The sequence below is a fragment of the Stenella coeruleoalba genome (genome assembly GCF_951394435.1).
Source record: "Stenella coeruleoalba genome assembly, chromosome: 12".
Classification (NCBI taxonomy): Eukaryota; Metazoa; Chordata; class Mammalia; order Artiodactyla; family Delphinidae; genus Stenella; species Stenella coeruleoalba.
In genome coordinates, this window is record NC_137158.1 from 24,760,970 (window position 1) to 24,782,178 (window position 21,209).

General features: G+C 46.8%; 1 protein-coding gene across 4 annotated transcripts in view; it reads left to right on the forward strand.

Annotated features, from left to right (window-relative positions):
• LOC307195409 (uncharacterized protein) overlaps positions 1-21,209 on the forward strand; it is a 99,482-nt gene that overhangs the window by 76,415 nt on the left and 1,858 nt on the right. For all 4 annotated transcript variants that reach the window (XR_013830831.1, XM_079939487.1, XM_079939488.1 and 1 more), the window contains one exon: positions 10,446-10,665. Coding sequence is in view for 3 of the 4 variants with exons in the window: in XM_079939487.1 (XP_079795613.1) it covers positions 10,446-10,489 (44 nt within the window). In the remaining variant the exon portion in view is untranslated. The remainder of the gene's footprint in view (positions 1-10,445; positions 10,666-21,209) is intronic.

The window sequence follows — 21,209 nt, forward strand, 5'->3', positions numbered from 1 at the left end:
TGCCTAAGATGTCTCAGTCAGAAGGGGACAATAGTTACAGCTGCCCAATATTTCCATTATCTTTTGTTCTCATCTAGCTGCTTGTCCTGCCTGCAGCTATCATGCTCCCTGTTCTCACACCCAGGTGTAGCTGTCCCCAGCTGGGGGCCCCAGAAACTCGAGGAGAGGGTTGCGATGTCTGTGAGGGAACGACTAGGAAAGTGCAGAATGGAAGGATCTATGGATATCCCAAGGCTTTGATAACACAGGAAAGAATCTTTACATTCCATCCAAAACATCACTGGGTTTAAATATTTTATCAGCTACAGCTAAACCTTCTCAAATTTTTGGCCCTGCTAAAAACAGGTACTTACTTATCTGGAGTTTAATTACAAATATAGCTTTGTTCTGCATGGATAAAATGCAAAAAAGTGAAGAACAGTTAGCTAGGGTCAGGGCAAGTGAGAAAAACAGCTGCTTCCTTTTTTTTTTTGTTTTGTTTTGTTTTCATCTGTAATGGTCATAACACCCAAGTAGCAAAGAGTCTAAGAGGGTAATTTAGTGTTGTGGTTAAGACTGTGGGCATCAAACTGTGTTTGCATCTTAGCTCTGCCACTTATTAACCCTTTGACCCTGAGAAAGTTATGTCTCAGGTCAGTTTCCTCATCTGTGAGGTGTGGAGAATCATGGAAGCTACCTCCCAGGGTAGTGAGGGTTAAATAAGTCAATACCTGCAAAGTGCTTATAACAGAGCCTGGGTCATAGTAGGAAGTCAACAAATGTCAGCTATTATTGTAATTGTCTTTAGTGAGGAGGGAATAGTTAAACTTTTGTTTTTATTTAATTTAAACTTATTACTAATATACAAGTGAATTCTAATACACCAAGTAAGGAACATAGATCATTAACTGAGAAATTCTATATGGTTGCCCAAATCAAGAGGTGAGTTGTAGATGGGCTGGGAAATAGCCAGTCCATTTGAGATGACCAAGCATAGAAGATAATATGAAGAAATGGTTGAAACAAATAACCTAATGTAAGATTAGTAGCTTAATCTATCGTAATGTCTACAGTCTGAAGTGATGGAATGGTGACAAATGATCAAGAGCCTTCTTGAAATCTAGAAAGAGAAATCAGTTTTAAGGCACTGGAGAAATACACTGTATTTGGTCACAATAGGTTGTATAATTATGGGAAGGACAATTCCTCCATGGCAAATAAGTAAATGTCTAGTCTGGTTTATACATCAGTTTCTAATGTGTAGAGTTAGTGTGAGTCAGTTCCCTTCATCCTAATTAGTTAACTCTGCATGAACTAATAAATTCAAGTCCTGGAGCCAGCAATATTGACCCCTTGGATTTGGGGAACTCCCCAAGCACTGCAGCCTGCGGGGTCTGGCCACTGAAGTCGTTTTATTTCTTTCTGGTAAATCTCTCATGAGATATCAGAGTTTAAAAGAATAGGATTCCTGGGCTTCCCTGGTGGCACAGTGGTTAAGAATCCATCTGCCAATGCAGGGGCAGGGGACATGGGTTCGAGCCCTGGTCCAGGAAGATCCCCCATGCCGCGGAGCAACTAAGCCCGTGCGCCACAACTACTGAGCCTGTGCTCTAGAGCCCGTGCTCTGCAACAAGAGAAGCCACCGCAATGAGAAGCACGCGCACAGCAATGAAGAGTAGCCCCCGCTCGCCGCAACTAGAGAAAGCCCACGCAGCAACGAAGACCCAATGCAGCCAAAATTTAAAAAATAATAATAATTAAATAAATAAATTTATTAAAAAAAAAAAGATCAAGATTCCTACTTCAGTCCTACCAAAGTCATTACACCTACTGCTTTTTATCAGGAAAGGCAAGAGTGCTCTAGATGCCTGTGTGGGAGAGCTAAAGTTACAAAAGACAATACTAAAGATAAATATTATACTTAAAAGGAAACGCTCCTCAGACACGGTGAGAAGTGACAGAGTGTGGAATTGACTGGAAAGTGATCAAAACAAGCAAACTTCTCAGAAAGATCAAAATGACCCCTGCATGTGAATTTCAACAATGCACAATTGCCTGTAACTCGCGTGGACCCCCTCTTTTGGTTCTATCAAAGCAGTTCCTGGGCCACACGAGGAAAATAGTTTCATTACTTCACCATCATCCACGGTTGTTCACCTAAAAACTTATTTTCCAGAGCTCACCCTGTTTACCATGCATGGCTCTGATTTTTGGTAGTTCCAAAAACTCGAATCTAGTTCCCAGAAGATAAACACTGCCAGAGCAGGGTCAGAGGACTGTATCACATGGACAGAGGTGACCCAAAGGCTGAGCATGTCTTTAGGCAGGGTCCTTTATCGGCAGAGCCTCTCAGGCGCCTGGCCTGATGGAGTAACGCACACGGTGGGGTGAGCTCTAGTGTGTTTGCAGCAGAGCCCAGTGGCTGCTAAGTGCATGGATTCTTGGAACCTGTCTTCTGGGTTCTAATCTTGACTCTGCCAGTTTCTGACTGCATGACCTTGGGCAAGTTCTTAGACTCCTTGTATGTAAACTCATCTGAATATGGGTTTAAATCTCACAGGTTGTTAGGAAGATTTAGGTGGTTAATACATTTAAGGTGCCTGGCACACAGTTAGCATTATTTTAGGGTTGATTACTGTGACATAATCAACCATTTTTGTCCCATCTTGTCAGAGCCTGTTGCTTCCTCTGCCATCCTGGGATATAATGGGAAAGGTGCCTCCCCGCCATCCTCGAGGAGCCCCCGACTTCCCCCAGCGGCAGCCCTGCTCTGGGGCCCCAGGGGTTGATTTTGTACTTTCTTCTTTCTCTCTTTTGGCCTTCTCTGCTTCCCGCTCCCTTTCCCTCTTCTGTATCTCTCTCTGTCTGTCTCATCTATCTTTCTTGAGACATGCGTGAGAATTAACAATGAACTTGACCTGCATCTTTTTAGTTTTATGGGCTCTGTGATGGATACACGTGCTTATTTGTTTATTTGGTTTTATAATTCAGGAGACTTATAAGACATCAGGGACCATATGTTCTATTTGTTTTAGTGTGACAGTGGTAGATAGCACAGTACTTCATGCTGTGTGAATATTTGCATCTCAGAAGTATTAGTATTTGGAACTTGTAAAAGATGGTGTTTGGAAAAAAAACTCTTTTGAGTGAAATTTACTATTTCAAAATATCTACTTCCAAATTTTGAGGAAGAAAACAACTTTTGAAACTGAGTGCACTTTAAAATTTTTATTCATGCGATGTCTAAAGCAAAAGTAATTTTAAAAAATAAAATGTTGGGCTTCCCTGGTGGCGCGATGATTGGGAGTCCGCCTGCCGATGCAGGGGACATGGGTTCGTGCCCCGGTCCGGGAAGATCCCACATGCCGCGGAGCGGCTGGGCCCGTGAGCCATGGCCGCTGAGCCTGCGCGTCCGGAGTCTGTGCTCTGCAACGGGATAGGCCACAACAGTGAGAGGCCCGCGTACCGCCAAAAAAAAAAAAAAAAAAAAGTTAACAAAAACCACATTTCTACGTATCATTATAGACGTTGTCACAAGGCCTGGAATAGGTATAATTTCTTAGTGCTAAAATTAAAATTGGTCTGTTCTCCTTCAGCCAGACGTTGGTGTGGGAACAGCATAATGCGTTGCTTAACAGTATGAGGTGCCCACCAGGCTCATTTATGGGATTTGGAATGTTAAGGCCAATCAAGTGATCTAATTGTTTCAACACTGCGAAAGGATTTACAGTAATCTTCAAGATCAGGGCTGTGCTAGTCTGAACTTCCCCTTTCCCACCTCCACCCCTGCTTCCTTCTCTCCCTCCAAGCAGGTGCATACTATTGTGTTTGCCCGATTGAAGTTATGTAGGAAACGGTTCAAGTGGGAGCCTGGGTTCAAGTCCTAGGGTAAGATTACATGTGAACATTCGTGGGGGGATCTTTCTGTAATTACCCTTTGTGCATTTTCTAAAACCACTGCTGGCTTGGGAATGACTGACAGCCTTGACTCACGGGAGGTCAGCAAGGAAGGGTGTGTGTTTATAAGGTTTGGGTGGAATTGCTCAGGGAGAGCCCCCTGGGGAACATGGAACCACTTTGCCAGTCTTCTGTCTACTGAGACACCTTCATTAGGCCTTCAGAGCTGCTCACTGACATTGACCTGGGTGACATATTAAAAACCAGCTTAACCAATGTGTTGTGAAATGAACTTGGACAACAAGAAGGTATACAGCTCCCCAGATTTGATTATTCAAAGCCCTGCAGATACGTAGAGGGCAGTGTGATAGATGAGGGATGCCAAGCCCTATATGACGATCACTTACACAGAGCAGGCATCTGTGTCCCAGGAATACTGTACTGTTCGGTTAGATAAAAAGAGAAGCAAGAACATATGCAGTTTATCTTTTTTTCCCCAGTGCATCCAAGTTGCTAATTTTTATAGTTATCGAAAAGAAAATATCAGCTTTCTAGTGGGCAGGAAGATTTGTGCTTGAGTTAAGAAAAAAAGAACTGAGAGGGAAGACAGGGTTTTATCTGCGCCTTTATGGTGGGGTTAATGTTTTCCAAACCACTGACAAGTTACTGTGCAAAATCTGCCGGTGTGAGTGTTGGGGGTTACTGTCCTGGCTTTACAGACTGCCATGGAGAGCACTTAAAAATTGTCTGCCGGGCAAGTAATCAGCTAGGGATTGGATTTCGTGGGGTGAGGGATCCTGTGATTAAGAAGGGAAATGGGACAAGACAGAGAAATCAGCTGGAGAGGTGTAAGGAAGGAGCAGGACAGGTGACAGCCATGCCAGGTAGACTATGACAGTCACTGGTTCCCTTTAGGATTAGAATCTACTGGATAAAGGACAGGGCAGAGATCCTGGGAGGTCGCCACCACCTTCTGTGTGCCAGCCTAGATTTGGTTGGTGCTACTAGGAAAACAGTACTCTTGGTCCGGTCAGTGTGAGTTGCCTGGACCTCAGAGTTGGGTTTTGTTTTTGCTTCCTGGTGGTAGGGATGGGAGGCTCCCTTTCTCCTCTATAACCTAATCCCCTTTTCCTAATCCACCTTATCTCTCTGTAAGCCTCAGTTTCCTCATCTGGAAAATGATATAATAGCTCTGGGGAAAATTAAATCAGCCACTGCCTGGGATAGAAGAGGCATTCTCTTAACACCCATTTCCCTTTCTCTCCTTTCAAAAGTGCTATCAGAGGAAAAACCTACAGGGTTTTTTTTTTTTTTCTGGCAGGCGGGCCCCTCACTGTTGTGGCCTCTCCCGTTGCGGAGCACAGGCTCCGGACGCGCAGGCTCAGCGGCCATGGCTCACGGGCCCAGCTGCTCCGCGGCATGTGGGATCTTCCCAGACCGGGGCACGAACCCGTGTCCCCTGCATCGGCAGGCGGACTCTCAACCACTGCGCCACCAGGGAAGCCCACCTATAGGGTTTTTTAATGGCATGGCATCTGGGGTCATTAGCAAAGGATGTCAGAACACACAGTTCCTCTGCTCGGGCTCAGCGCTCAAGGGAGCCCTTCAGCTGGGCACCTTGGCTGCCATGGAAGGAGGGGTGGTGGCCACAGAGTGCCAGCTTTTCACTCCCACCTCCCAGGGCCACTGAGTGGGCCCCTCACTTGCCTTCACAAGGGGGGTGTGAGGACCCGCTAATTAGCACACGCACAATGTTCGGCAGAGCCGAGCCCAGATAAGGGCATGAGACAGTCGTCATTTTGTCTAGGTGACAACACAAGACCACCCATTTTCCAGAAGACAATTAAACCCGTTTCTCGGATCATAAATGTTGACAATTACAGTCACCAGAAAGATTTGGTACAGTTTATTCTTAGACCTGGGTTTAGGCACTGCTTTTGAGCTGTGCTCTCCTCCTTCTCTCCCAGGGTGTGGCAGTAGGGGAGAGGTGGTGTTGTGTAGCTCAGACAAACTGCAATTTGGGGTGTGCGTGTGTGTGCGTGTATGTGTGTGTGTGTGAGAGAGAGAGAGAGATTTTCCACACTAAAGCCAGTGTTCCCAACCCCCCATCCTCTGGGAGGGGGGCTGGTCTTCTTAATAACCCTCCCGCATAGAACTCAGAAGATGTAGACGGGAGAATTTGCTTCACTTCCCTCCCTCCAGTTAGAGGGCTGCTTGACTCAAATATCTCCATCTTGGCAATTTCCTGCACACAGTTTCCATTAAATGACAAGCTTGGATGACTGCTTCAAACATCCTGTCTCGAAGAACTTCATTTAAAAAAGCATAAAAACTTTGCCTGGACTGAAAACTCTGTAGGCGACAAGGGAAAGGGGATAATGATTTTAGTTTACAGCTTCAGATATGGTGAGAGCTTGTTCGTTCTCCTTTGTTGCGCTTTGATGTTAGTTGGAAAGCGGGTGTGGGCTGTTTTGCGCACCAGGCCGAGTCCACACGGGAAGCGGGGGATCTGGGGGTGGGATTGATGGGTGAACTGTGGCATGTGAAAGAAATTGTGCCCTGACTGACTGAATTCTGTGCAAGGTTCGTTCAGAAAAGTCATTTCCTTCAATCACTCAGATCAAAAAGCAATTATCTTTGGAACGCCCACCCTCCCATTCATAAAAGCACAGACTTTGCTTTCACACAGCAGCTTACCTTGGCTTCTCCCTTTCATGAGTATACTGACTTCTCCCTTTATACCTAAAATGGCTGTGTTGGCAGAAGAGGTGAAAAAACAGTATGCCCTAGGCCGGCAGCAAATTAAAACAAGCCCAGAAAAATACGGGTCTGCATCCTCCATTGATGGGTGAGCATTTGTTTTTGTGACTGGCTTGATATTAGCTAGAGAACATGCGTTTAAAAAAATCCACCAAGCAAATGCTTTGGAATTTGATTCCCGTCTAAGAGGAAACCTTCACTGAAAGACTAACTGTACATTTCGAATGTGGTTTAAAACCCACCGTCTGGGGCTTCCCTGGTGGCGCAGTGGTTGAGAGTCCGCCTGCCGATGCAGGGGACACGGGTTCGTGCCCCGGTCCGGGAAGATCCCACATGCCGTGGAGCGGCTGGGCCCGTGAGCCATGGCCGCTGAGCCTGCGCGTCCGGAGCCTGTGCTCCGTCCGTAACGGGAGAGGCCACAGCAGTGAGAGGCCCGCGTACCGCAAAAAAACAAAACAAAACAAAACAAACCCACCGTCTGTCCAGGAGGGATGACACATCAGTGGAAATCTAAGATCTTGTCTTCAAAGTGAGGTAGGTTCTGACACTTCCACCCCCTCCCCATGTTGAGGTCTCCTTCTTCACCTTTAATCAATTAGTCACAACTGCCTGGTGTTGAAAGATGCTCCTGTCCTCATACCCTAATGGAAAATAAGCAAATTTCTAAACTCCTAACCTGAGCTAAGGCTGACAACCAGACTCTTTGTTTCCCCAGCTTGGGACCCAAGGAGTGGTAAATTCAAGCTGAGAGTTAGCCAGCAAACATTGCTGTAGTCGTAGCTATTATAAAGTAGTGTAATATTTCTCCATTGGCTGGTAAATCGCTGTGCTCTGAGCCCCTTGGGTATCCCTCCCTTGCCCTCCTCTGGGACTGCCTGGACCACCCCCCAGGATGTAGCAGCCAAATGGCTAACACCTGGTGTAGCTGGGCCTTCAGGGCAACTGGCTTGGTTCTTGGAACCCCTCGTCCTCCCAGTTGTGAACTAATTTGAATAGCACCCCTGCCTTGCGTTCTTCATGTTGAAAATGACTGATCATACATCTACCTTCAAGACCTCATGAAAACTCTTAAATTTTAGGGTGACGTCATTAGTCCTTTGCTTCTTGGGTAGAGAAGGAGCCGCTAATTAGACATTACTCCTAGGAATTTGTCTCAGTTGATACACTTAGCTTCTTTCCTCTTGTTCAGCTGGGGTTTGATCCCAAGGGATGCAGGCATTTATTCAACAATTTAGACCAGTTAATTAAAACCTCATGGCCTCTGTAAATACAATTCTTCCTCTGCAGCACCAGAACACTCGGTATGCATGCATGGTAGGAGAATTAGAAAAAGCACAGAAGTATAGAAAAAAATGGAGGTGGACCATCCCTTTATATTGCTGGGGGCCTTCCAAGTGGAGGCAAACTGTGAAGCATGAGGAAGGCCCCAGAGTGGCTGTGACCTTGGACTTGTTACCTCAGCCCAACTCTGGCCAAACTCTCACACCACTTGGAGCTGGAGGTCAAGTCTTTTCAGGGGCTTTCCTCGCTGAATTCTCCTCATGGAAAGTGTAGGGTCTGCTGGCTGTGCAGATGACTCTTTGTTTCCTCAGGACCATGCTCTACAGTGCTGAGGCTTGCTGCTCTGTATGTTTGCATATCTGAATAAATACATAGTGTGTAGGACAAGCTATTCTAAGCCTTGAGAACACTTTTAAACATTAAAAGTCAAGAGACTTTGAAGTTAAGTAAGTAAATAATAACAATAAGGGAGTGGTTATGGTATTTGGGGGATATATATGCTTCCAATGTCACATGAATAGGAGGGAATATTAGAGGCAGAGCAAAACTTGGTCCTAAATGAGCTTGGTTCATTGCTGGTCCACCAGCCAAACCAAAGGGCAAGGCTGTTAGAACAATTAGGCACAGTGTTTTTAAGCTTGGGAAGTTTAGAAATTCTTTCAAAGAAAATTTTTCAAAGAAAAAAAATCCTCTGGAGTCCCAGTATTAATCTAGAATAGTGTTATTTATATATGTAAAACAAAAAGGAGACATCAACTCCTGCTTAAAGCTCTTATACAATTCTAAAAAGAAATTGATAAATTAAGTAAAAATAAATGTAAAGAAAATTTAAATTCACACCATTAATTCATACTGACAGGAGATTTTGCTGACCACATAGTGCCTCTTGCCATGGAATATGGCGTTGTCCGCTATAATACACGTTCTTTTGAGTTCAGTGTTTCTCTACCACTGCGAGCTTTTGGGAGTGACTCAATTCTCCCACTCCTTTTCTCCATTCACACTCTTAAAAATCCACCACCGTATAGCATATTGTGATAGCATTTGGACTTCACTAAATGTGGACACAACATTTATGTATCCAGCCTCCTTTTTTTTTCCCCTCTTAGCTCTGAAGTTCAAGTAGTATTGGTTACTATGTGACTATAAATACACAGGCAAACACAAACTTGAAATCATAAGGCATTTTGTGGTAATAATTAAAATAGTGACTAACATTTATAAAGTCCTTACTGTGTACCAGACACTGCTCCAAGTGCTTTGTATATTTCAATCCATGTAACCCTTACTACTACCCTATGAAGCAGCCTTATTGTACAGCCAGTAAAGGCAAAGTCGGGATGTAAACACAGGCAGTCTGCTTAACCACTACGTTCTACAGCTTCTCAAAGGTAACCGTAACCCACAATATGCTTATATTAATTTTTCATGAAATGTAATCAAAATGCAACACAAAAGTTTCTCCCAGAGAGCTCTAGGACCTCTGAGAAATCATCTGTGAGCCCCAGTTTAAGAAACAGTCATTTAATTCTCTACTCTCGAGCTCTTTACTATTTCTAGACATCATTACAATATAATGCTCTTTAATTCTTTAAAGTATAGAAATATGTCCTGCTTCTATCCATGATTACCTTGGTGAACCATCAAGGCTACAGCGCTGCATTAATTAATTAGTATAAAAGCCCTGCTAGTAATAGAGGTGATAAAAGGAGTGACATGTAGACACATGAAAACGTACTTATCTACATAGTCCTGACAAGGGTGAGAAATTATAGATAAGCATGGATTTAGTCTCATTGCCTTTTAAAAAAATTTTATTTATTGATTGATTGATTTTTGGCTGCATTGGGTCTTCGTTGCTGTGCGCAGGCTTTCTCTAGTTGCGGCGAGCAGGGGCTCCTCTTCATTGCGGTGCGTGGGCTTCTTATTGCTGTGGTTTCTCTTGTTGCGGAGCACGGGCTCTAGGCACGCAGGCTTCAGTAGTTGCAGCACGTGGGCTCAGTTTTTGTGGCTCACGGGCTCGGTATTTGTGGCACAGAGGCTTAGTTGCTCCGCGGCATGTGGGATCTTCCCACACCAGGGATCAAACCCATGTCCCCTGCATTGGCAGGCGGATTCTTAACCACTGTGCCACCAGGGAAGTCCCAATCTCATTGCCTTTGATAGGAATGGTGATGAGGGCGAGTGCTCTGGGATGAGTGGTACTAAACTCTGAGAGATACCATGACAGGGGTAGTTGGCTGAAATCTTGAAAGGGAAAGCTGGGAGCAGAAATCCACCCACACCCACTCTGCTCTGGGGGTGGCAGCTGGCAGAAAATTCTGGAGACAGTGATCCGAAGTTGTAATTAATCTGGACTTTAATGGAAGATTTTAAGAAACCTGGGAGTAGCAGAGTGGGAAGGTTAAAGAAACAGGCATAGAAGATCACCTTAGCCTTTTTTCCTTGCTTTATATTTGTAACCTAAATACTGCATCCAGGTGGGTATTAGTTCAAGTTTATTTCTCACTTGTCTGTGTCTTCAACAGGTTCATCTGTGTCATTGCTGTCTGCTGCCTTAGATCATGAATGAAGACAAACTGAGAAGTATGTTGAACCTATTCCACCCATCACAATACCATCAAAAGACACACTAAAGCACTTTTGAATGATGAATCAGACTTATGTATTGACCACCTACTATGTGCAAAGCCCTCTGCTAGCTGTGAATGGATGAAAGCATGAGTTACCTAAGGTTCCTGCTGTCAAGTAAGTTCCCAGAGCAAGATAATAAATGGCGCATGTGAACAGAGCAGGTTGTAAGGCCAGCCATTCATAGCATGGTGGCTGGGCTCTTGGGTTGTAGACAGGAACCACTTCCACTTGGGTTGTAGACAGGAACCACTTCCACTATCAGCTCTAACCACTGGCTGGGTGTCCTTGGACAAGCTGACCAACCTCATTTTTCTCATCTGTAAATGGAGATGATGATAATCATAGTACCCATATCATAGGGCTGTTGTGACGACTTGAGATGACGCGTGTACAATGCTTAGTACGTTTGCTGTGCAGACCCTAGTTTATCAAACGAGAACCTGCAGTCTCTGAGGCTCTGCTAACGACGACCACGTCTGCGCAAGGGTGTGGTTTGGATTTGGTCCGAGTCACCGCAGCATGACCTTGTATTGCAAGGGGAGGAGAGGCGCTTGGGACAGGCAGCATTGGTTTGGTGGTGCCTGGGGGTCAGTGTCTGTGTCTACCACTGCCCTCTACTGGAGACAGTGAGCACAACAGATGTCTAAGGAACACCCAACCTACCTTGGTATTCTCCTGTTCCAACACCCTGTGTTTATAAAGAAAAGTCTCCTTTGTTGAGAGCTTTACAGCCCATCTGAGCTAATTTTTCCTTCTTTCAGATACTTAAGAGCGAGAGCAAATTCTATTGTCTGCCAGCCTCAGCTCCTCACTTGCTTTTAACTAATGTGGAGTCTGGGCAGGTATTGATTTTTCTGCTTTTCTCTGACTGCACTCATCAGTCATTTTATATTACTGGAGAGTCCATTAGCAATAAAAAATAAAGGATGGGAGTTACAAAGCCATTAGAGAAACTTACTCTCTGTACCTTTGAGGTGAGGGAAACAATTAAAAGCACGTCATCTTATAAACATTCTAACAGAATTATTAGAAAAGTGAATAAACCCAGGATGTGATTATCAAGGGATGAAATGAAATCCTCCTTAGAAGTCAACTGGAAGGGAGTGCCCCGACGTTCCACAGCGTTGTAGTAGGCATGGAGCTCAAATGCTGTACGTGGGTGAGATGAAAAGAAGATTAGCTACTAGAATAAAGGAACATTACACAACAGAGATTCAGCCGTAGGCTCACGCATGAATGAATTTCAGAGCTATGATGGCAGAGCTAAGAGGAGAGAAAGGAGGAGATGAAATGGAAAGGGAAGAGGTGACTTTGAAATTTAGTAAGTTGGGGAAACAAAGCCATGTCTCCACTCTTGTCCAACTGTACAAGATGGTTACTGAAATTCACTGAATTCTCCACTGGGAGCTGAGAAGGGGTGAACAAAGCAGGGACAGACTCTGGATTTTGATGCTTGTTGACTGGAGAACGTAAGAAGGTGCATCCCTCGGGGGGTGCGCACCATTGTGTGTAAGTGACCGGCAGCATTCTTGGCACGTGTCGGTCCTCAAAATATGTGAATTCCCTTGCTCCTCCCTGTAAGCGGGAGAGTGTGTAGAATCTATAGTGAATATTATGAATATAGTGACTATCAGGCTGCATTTAACTTAATTTCCTTTTCTTTTCATGGCTTCCAAGAGTAAACAGTTTTCACACTAAGGGTTATTTGGACATTTATTCTCTCTAGATGAGCATTAAGGATATATTCAGTTGTCTGACCCTCTTTGGTCCAGAAAGCAATAAACACTTCCACAAAACCCTGCTATAGGTGGCAAAATTTATGTTTTGTTTTCTCATCCTTGCACAGACAGCAAATGGTTTGGCATCGTACGAGGTTTTTCTACCTGTTGTAAAGTTGCTCTGTAGTATGTTTTTCTTTTCCCTTCCTGATTGTAATTTATTGTCTATAAAGAGTATGACAAAAATACTGGGAATAATTTTAAAAATTCACAATTCTACTTCTCTAACATTTGAGGTATTTATATTTTCCATGCACTTTCCAACTTTACCCTTATGCATATTTACTTTTTACATAGAATCTTGCATTTTGTTTTTTCACTTGATGCTATTTTATATACATTTTAATGTGGCGTCATGGCAGTCGTAATTATAATATTTAATGGTTGCAAACTATTCCGTTAAGTTTATGGCTCATAATTTTCTGAGTCAATTCTCTATCAGAGGCATGAAAGGTTTTTTGCTGTCTGGTTTGTTTTACCATTATAAGTAATATCATCATAGTTACATAAGTAGGTTTTTTTCCCTCCACTTGAATTATTTCCTCTGAATAAATTCTCAGGAGTCGGGTTATTGTTCTCGAGGTACACCTCCGATTCTTTTCCTAAAAGGTTGTATTTTATTTTGTCAGAAGCAGTGAATGAGACTAATCTTGCTTATCCTCTTAACAACATTAGATGCCGCTGGCCAGATAGTTTCTCCCCTAGGGCTCCCTGGCTGTCGTACTTTTCAGTTTTTCATGTACCTCTCTGGCTGTTCTTCCTTGGTCTTCTTTGGGGTCTCCTACGCCCCTACCTTTTCCCTCATTGTTTGTGTCCACGGGGCTTAGGCCTGGGCTGTCCGCTCTTCTCATGTTTTACATTCCCTTTGGAACATCTTCTGCCCTGTACAGTGGGCTTTAATTACTGTATCGTTAGTCACACCATGTCCCTGTACACCCTGTACACTCATAGATCCAAATGCCAAAAGGAATCCTGGTCTCCCAGTCTCCAGCCTTGTTCTTTCAAAACCTTTCTCCATACTATGCCAGAGTGATCTCCCAACACATAAGTTGGATCTTGTCACCTTCTGTGACAAAGACCCTTCAGTGGCTTTCTGTTGCTCTTAGGAAATAACAACCCCTGCCTGTTTCTGTCCATTCTGTGCTCCTGCCGTTCCCCTGTCTGCACGATGGCTTCCCTTTATCTCTGTGCCTGTCAGCACTCTTCTTCTTCTTTTCTTTCTTTGTCTGGCTGACCCCCGCTCATCCTTCACGTCTCAGAGAGGCCATTCCTGGGCGCTAGGTTTCTCTGTTATATGTTCTCCAAACCCCTTTCCCAGTCATACTGCCTGCTGTGCTTTATTGCATCAATTCCCCGGCGCCCCTGGCCTGCCCTGCGCAAAGCCAAGCACCCCGAAGTCCACCCCGAGGTCCAGACAAAGCCCCCGGCAGCAGGCGCTTGCTGTAAGAGGCACTGGCTGTGCACAGGGCATGTGTGCCCTGAAGGCCTGTGGATGAGGCACCAGCAGCCTTGGCCCCCATCCACCTCTTACATTGCTCAACTTCACTCACGCTTCATATTAAATTCACTCTGGCCCATCACTGATTCTTCAAGGGGATGGCTTACTTCACACTCAGCTGTTTTTCTCTCAATTCCTTTAAATGAAAAAAAAAAAAAAGATGTACAACGGGGAGGTTGGTTGGACAAACCACGGTCCCTGATGCTACCCTGAGGCACGATAGATGCTCATCTTTTCAGATGGCAGTTTTGCTGGTCTAGGTTGCTGGTCCTGTGGGGTAACCCTGAGATCCCCCCGCCGCCCAAGAATCCTGGTCTCTCCGGTGACCAGGTTTTTGTCAGGCTCTGATTGCATCTGGTTATTGTGCCTTTAAGGAATAAGAAGCACAAAGCTCCCAATAGGTCACTTAGGTAAGTGACTCAGACCACTTAGATACGTAGGAAGAGGGGCCACTTCTGCCCCCTATTCAAAGTGTCCAAAGTATACTGTGCATCTTAAAGGAAGACTTTATGCCCATCCTGGCACATAATGTGGGCCCTGTAGAGGCCTTTCTGACCCTCCCCAGCTGGCGGCCTCCAGACTGTGCAGGGTATGAAAGGGACACTGGATCCTGAGGTCGTGGGCCAGTGTGGCACCTCCTTGGCTGTAAAGTGGGTCCCTGGGTCAGAGGAGATGGGTTGTGTGATCTCAAGTCTGCAAATCAGACACTCTGGAAGGTGTCAGATGGTGGGGCAGGCCGAGGCGTTGTGGGCAGGAAGACGCACCCGTATCAATCTCAGCAGGGACAAACTACTGCCCTACCCGACCCCAGGGGTGAAATCAGCTTTGGACTAAGTGGCTGGTTTTTCCCTCCAGGGACGGTATCATATCAGGTCCTCACGCTGGTTTCCACTGGTGACAGATCAGACACTCCGCAGCGCGGCAGCCAGGTCAGCCTCAGTGCTTGCTCCTTCCACCTCCCGCTAATCGCTCTCTTGTCACTCTCTTAGGTCCCTGACCATAAGCAGGCAGAGACCTGTGTGTTAATGAGACGTCTCAGATGATCTTTATTCCCAAACTAGGTGCTCTCATCTCCAAAGCGGCTCTCTCTCTTCCAAGGGTCATTTTCCCAGATGCACTTGGGATTCAAGCTGCCGGATCACATTGTGCTTCAAATGGGCTGGCAAGAAAAGATTTGGATCAAAGCAAAACTAAAACTAAAACATTTGGGGAAAGAGGAACAAACTGTCGTGGATGGGTCAGGGGGGAGGGGCAGGTGCCCTGAGAACACAGTTCTATTTAGTCACTAGTCTGCTGATAAGCAGATATTTCTGAAGACCCATTTTGGCAAAAAAAAAAAAAAAAAATCAATTAGCACACCTGTATTTCTCTGGTAATGCTTGTGTAATGCTTTGAAGCTGACAAGCACAGGAAAAGTCTTATCTCCCCGCCTCCCCCATACTCCCAGTGCCTGACCCAGTGCCCTGCTGAAAGTCCTGAATAAATATATAGTTGTGGAATGAACAAATGAATGGACAAACAAATGGTAGCTTTGGTAGATAAAGGATGCTTTATAGGAATCGTGTGAATTGCAAGTTTCTCCAACTCCTTGAACACAGGACTGGACTAGCAGAACTTGGTTCAGACGCAGCATTTCAAGGGCACGCTTTCTGATAAAGGGAAGTATGGTTATACACGCATAATGCCTTTTCACAGTGTCTGAGTCACCTCACACCCCTTCACCTCATCTGATAACGGTCCTTGGCCGGATCTGCCCTTTTGCCTGGCATTCGCCTGGGCTATCGCCTCTTGCCCCGGCCCCCCCCGCCCCGGGTAAGCTCCCACCGCAGGCACCGGGTTGCCAGGCGCCGGCATGCGAGCACCAAGCAGGAGGAAATGGGGGGAACGCGAGGGCACGTTTACAGCCGTGAAAGCTCCCGACGGTATGCCTTCGTGTGGATACCATGCACATTTGGTATTTTTTTTATGCTGACAGAAAGATATAGCTGGGCAATAATGGAAAAGTTGACTACTAAGGTGATGGTGAAAAGGAAATAATTTGTTTTGATGAGACCTTGTCATTATATATGTTGGTTTAGCCCTCCTCTCCCAGCCACAAAGGTTATCTTCTACACTATTGTGGAGGAAGGTGAGGGCTGTGTTAGGGCTACAGCTGCCTCTCCCAGCCTGCCTGCTCTACATGCCCCGCCCCCAACTAGGAGACAACAGGAGTCCGACAGACGGGGTTCATCACAGCACCTCAGCTTTGACATAACAAGATTGTCTTTATCTTTAGCCAGATAAAAATATTTATCTGGGGCTCTCTTCCTCAGGAATCTCTCTAATTAAATAAAGCAAATCAGCAGAGGTCTGATAGAAGTTCATTTGGAAAATTGCTAAATAAAAGGAAAGCAAAACCCAGTATATTACGTGTTCCCTAAAAACCTGTGACTGAAGTCAAAGGCCTTGGTGTCTTTGGCTAAAGAGAGAAGATAACTTAGGTGTGCAACGGGAAGTCCACCTGTACTCCAGTGCTAGTTCTGTGAAGCTGTGTGAGCCTGATAAGTCTTGTGGCCTTCCTGGGCCTTGGTCTCCTCCTCTGGTGAATGTGTGCTTTGGACTTTCTCTCCCTTTCTTTCTCTTTCCTTCTTTCTTTCTTCCTTCCCTCCTTCCCTCCTTCCTTCCCTCCTTCCTTCCTTTTTTTTCCCGCCTTTCTTCTGTCCTTCTTTCTTCTCTCTTCCTTTCTCTTAATATAGGAAATATGCCCTGTGAAAGCTGCTTTCCTAGTCTCACCAGTTAAAGAAGAGGGAGGCTTTTCTGTCGAGGAGGACCAAGAGTTTGGGAATATTCATTCCAGTCAGTTTTCTAAATAATCCTGTATTAGTGATTATGAGAAACACTAACGAGAGTCTGAATACCTATTCTTTAAAGGATTCCTACAGACTCGACTTGAGATTCCCAACTGCAGAAAAAATTATGCTAAATCACTTACCTTCATGATGTGGCTCACCCAACGGCCAGCATTTCTCTGTACAAACTCCCTTCTGACAAGCCCTCAAAACTCAAACGAGAAGGAAAAGGCCATGGGAGGGAAGGTTTCCCTCGAGGGCATTTGAGGAGATTGCCAGAACCGGATTAGAGGCACCACCTTATACTTCATTAATAGAAACAACGCAAAAGCCCAGCTCTAAGGCAGAGTAACCCCCTTGTGAAATGGCAACCAATCCCTTCAGCTCCCAGGAGCCAGGTGGCCTCCTCTGGGCAGGGATCACCTCCGGTTTGCCCCACTGTGGTGTCCCAAGATCACAGCCCCTCCCTCCACAGCATAGAAAAGGATGGCAAGTGCTGTCCAAATCTCAACAGCTACGCAAAAATGAGACTCTCCCTACCACCAAGCACAGTGCCAGGTATACAGCACGCACTCAATAAATATTTATTCCGTCAATGAAAGGATGCACGAATGAAATTCCTCATCTCTGTATCCCTGAGGATAACCCAGTTCTGGACATCTTTCGGATCCATTCAACTGAGTTATGGAAAAGGACCAAAAAACAAAAAGAAGAAACAGACAACACAAATGAAACCAGGAGCTGGCATAGGAAGTGTGATCTGATTCTGCTTCCCTGGTAATTAAGTGTGCCCGGTGCCTGCCAACTTAGACGATGACAGCGTGGGACTCGCCTGCCCACCGTGGGCGCGTGGGCGGATGCGCAGCCCTCAGGATGCTGCGGCAGGGCGAGTCATCTCTTTATCAAGATTACCACAGCCACGGAAGCTTTCTCACCCCGCCGGTGGGGGCATTCCCCAGCCACCCTGTCGCGGCCTCGCCCCTGCTGGCTGCCCTGTGCTGTCGGCCCCCTTCTTGGCTAACCACCTTCCTCCGGCTGTCCTCTGTTAGAGTCGCGCATCTTTCCTGAGCCTCCCTTGGTGTTTCAGCAGCCGCCCGTGTGTTTCCCCTGATCAGAGAGAGAAAGTTACTAGGGAGGCCCCAGCGGAAATCATTGTACCCATTCTCCAGGATGGCATGGGCTTGACCTAGCCTGATTATTTCTGATTGCTGTCACTGGGCCTAGAGCACAGCTTAGGTCAAGAAAGATATGACCCTGGGCTTCCCTGGTGGCGCAGTGGTTAAAAATCCACCTACCAGGGCAGGGAACACAGGTTCGAGCCCTAGTCCGGGAAGATCCCACATGCCGCAGAGCAACTAAGCCTGTACACCACAGCTACTGAGCCTGCACTCTAGAGCCCGCGAGCCACAACTACTGAGCCCGAGTGTCACAACTGTTGAAGCCCACATGCCTACAGCCCGTGCTCCGTAACAAAAGAAGCCACCCAATGAGAAGTCCATCCTCCGCCAGCTGGGACGGCAGGGCGGCAGGCCTGCAGGCCTGCCTCCGCACTGTTCCCCTCTGGGCTGTCCCTGCCTCAGGAGAGCTGAGACTGCAGAGCAAGAGAGGAGCCTCAGATAAGAAAGTATGGAACGGGGTCCCCCTGTGCGTCAGGCTTGACTAGGAAGCACCTCCATCCTTCTTGGCTGGACCTCCCACACTTCCTCTGTGGAGGGTGTCCAGCCCTTGGCACTTAACTAAGGGGAAGGGGCTTAGGATTAATGGGGTCGCACGTCTCAGGCTCAGTTCCAGACTGGGGTCACTATTTCCAGCTCTCTGCCCTCCCGACCTGTGGCAGGACTGTATTCCGAGACCCCATGGGGCGGGGCCCGGGGGAGGGTGCGAGTGACTCTTCCAGGCAATGACTGTGCATGTGCGTGAAGGTGATTGATGCGTGTGTGACTTCCAGACTGAAGTATTTAAACGCCCCTGTGAGAGTCTCCGCAGTTCTCCTTCCCTCTACCATAGATACAGGGTGGTTGCTCTTCTAGCCTGGATCCCAGGGAAAGGAATGGAGGATCGAGCCTCAGCCAGCCGCTGATGAATAGGTCGTGTGAGTGAGAAATGCACCTGTTTTTCAGTCGCTGAGCTATTGGAGTTGTTACTGCAGCATGAACTAGCCTATGCTGACTGAAGCTCAAGGTTTAGCCCTCTTCCCCTTGACCATAATAGCAGGGGTGTCCCAGTGTGTGAGCAAGGGCAGTATTTGTCTGAAGAGAGGAGGCCCCGTCAAGCTCCTGGTGTGGCACTGGGCTCACTGAGCAGTGGAGAACTTGTGAGTGTGTGTTAAACCAGCTCATTGGTTGGGTTGGGTTTTGAAGACTCCCAAGGCTCAGAGGTCAATGCCAGGGCAGCCACAGAGACTGACCTAGTGCACTGGGACGACCCAGGAGGCCTGGGCGTGGGGGCGCAGGCTCCCCGAAGCCTCCTTAGTGCTTTGCTGTGCGTGCCCTGGGTTGTTTGGCGCCCTGTTGTAGTTTGAGCAGGAGGCATGGAGTTGCTGCATGTGTGTTGGGAGAGGAGGTGGAGAGGCAAGAAGAGGCGGGAAGCCATTTGCATGTAGCCTCCCTGAAGATGGTCAGTTTGGCTAGCCAGGCATAGCTGCCCTGGGGCACAACTTCCCCTCCCTGCCCTCCTTTCCTTCCTTCCTTCTTTCCTTTTTTTACTCAGGAAATACTAATTGAGCACGTCCCATGTCCCAGGCATTGTGCTGGGTCCTGGAGATACAGTGGTGGGTAACATCATCATGGTCTTGACCATGGCATAGCTTGGTCATCCTCACAGATATGAGGCCCGTGATGTTGGCCGCAGAAGCATCCCATCATATTCCCAACAGGGGCTAAGGAGTGTTCCCCAATAATCATGTGCACGTGTCACGTCAGAACCATGTCGCACGCAAACAGACCCCACCTAGGGGTTCTTTTCTGTCCTAATAACTTTCATCTCCAGGTAATTATTTTTTCCCCTCAAAGGAGTTGTCACCAAACTCAGGTCTGGCTGCTTGCTGCTCGAAAGCCAATACTCGAGAGACAAGTGTTGGTAGGAAAAGAAAGTTTGCTTTATTCAGGAGCCCAGCAATCTGGGGAGAAGGTGGACTCATGTCCAAAAGCCAACTCCCCCCTATGCTTCAGGGGGCAAGAACTTTTAAAGGGGAGTTTTAGGGGTGTATAGGTGGGGAGAGGGGCTACATGCAGAATAGTGCAGTCAGCTCTGACAGTCATCTTGAAATTGGTCATGCCGTGGTCTGATCAGCAACATCTTGATGGTTTTGTTTTTTTTTTTCGGTACACGGGCCTCTCACTGTTGTGGCCCCTCCTGTTGCAGAGCACAGGCTCCAGACGCACAGGCTCAGCGGCCATGGCTCACGGGCCCAGCCGCTCCGCGGCATGTGGGATCTTCCCGGACCGGGGCACGAACCTGCGTCCCCTGCATCGGCAGGCGGACTCTCAATCACTGCGTCACCAGGGAAGCCCCGACGGTTTTAAGTACAGTTAGTCTTCGGTTCCAGGATCCCTTCGGTTCCCATCTCCTTGAAGCCAGTTCTCAGAATTGTGGCAGCTTATGTCATGGCTACAATCTGGTCATCACGTAGTTAACTTCTTCCACCTCGTGCGGGTTTTAGTATCTGCAGAACAGCTCAAAGGACGTGGCTCAGAATATTATCTATAGCCCTTGAGGAGGAACTAAATGTCCTTGACTTTGTTTGATGGCTAAACTATTATCATTTTGTCTTATTTGACTGTTCCCTTTGCTTCTGTATTTTCTCACTTCTCTGATTAAATTTATTCTTTAACTGAAGGTTTTCTACAGACAAGAGGCAGGCAGAGGACCTGGGGAGGTCTGTCCCGTTAAGGCCCCTTAGGGTCCTGCTGCATTACAACATCACCTCTTGTGATCCCTGCTCGTCTGTTTTCACACTGTTTTCTTCACGTTCCTTCCCCCGTATTTACCTACTGCTCTCTCTTCTGCCTATTTCTTTTAATTCATTTCAGTAGGCAGCCCGTTTCTGACTGACACGTCTCTGCAATCTCTGCCACATCCTCCTGTCCTCAGCTTTTCAATCTCCTTGGACCTTATTCTTCACTACATCCTAATGGAATCCACAGCCCACTCTCTTGGTGGCTGGCTACCTTCAGCTCATCTAGCCTCTTGGACGTCTTGCTGTCATCCTCCCTCTGCCCGTGTTCAGAGAGGGGAGCTGGGCAGTGGCAGGCATCTCTTCAAAACTGCCATCCTGCTTTGTGTTACAAGCCTGCATTATTAACGAGACCTCCTTGACATTGAATGTTCAAGATGAGACTGCTACAGGAAAGGGCGGCAGCTTCTGGGTCTGGCCCAAGTCTCACAGCTGGAAACAAGGGAGGATCTTATCTCTGCTCCTCGAATTTGGCCTAGAGTTTGATGCAATGTGTAATACGATCCTCCCAGCCTACTCACCGGCTCCCCAGAGGCTCCCAGCCTTGCCTCACTTGGCTCTCTCTTGCTCTCCTCTGCCTCTGCCAGGGCACCTCCACT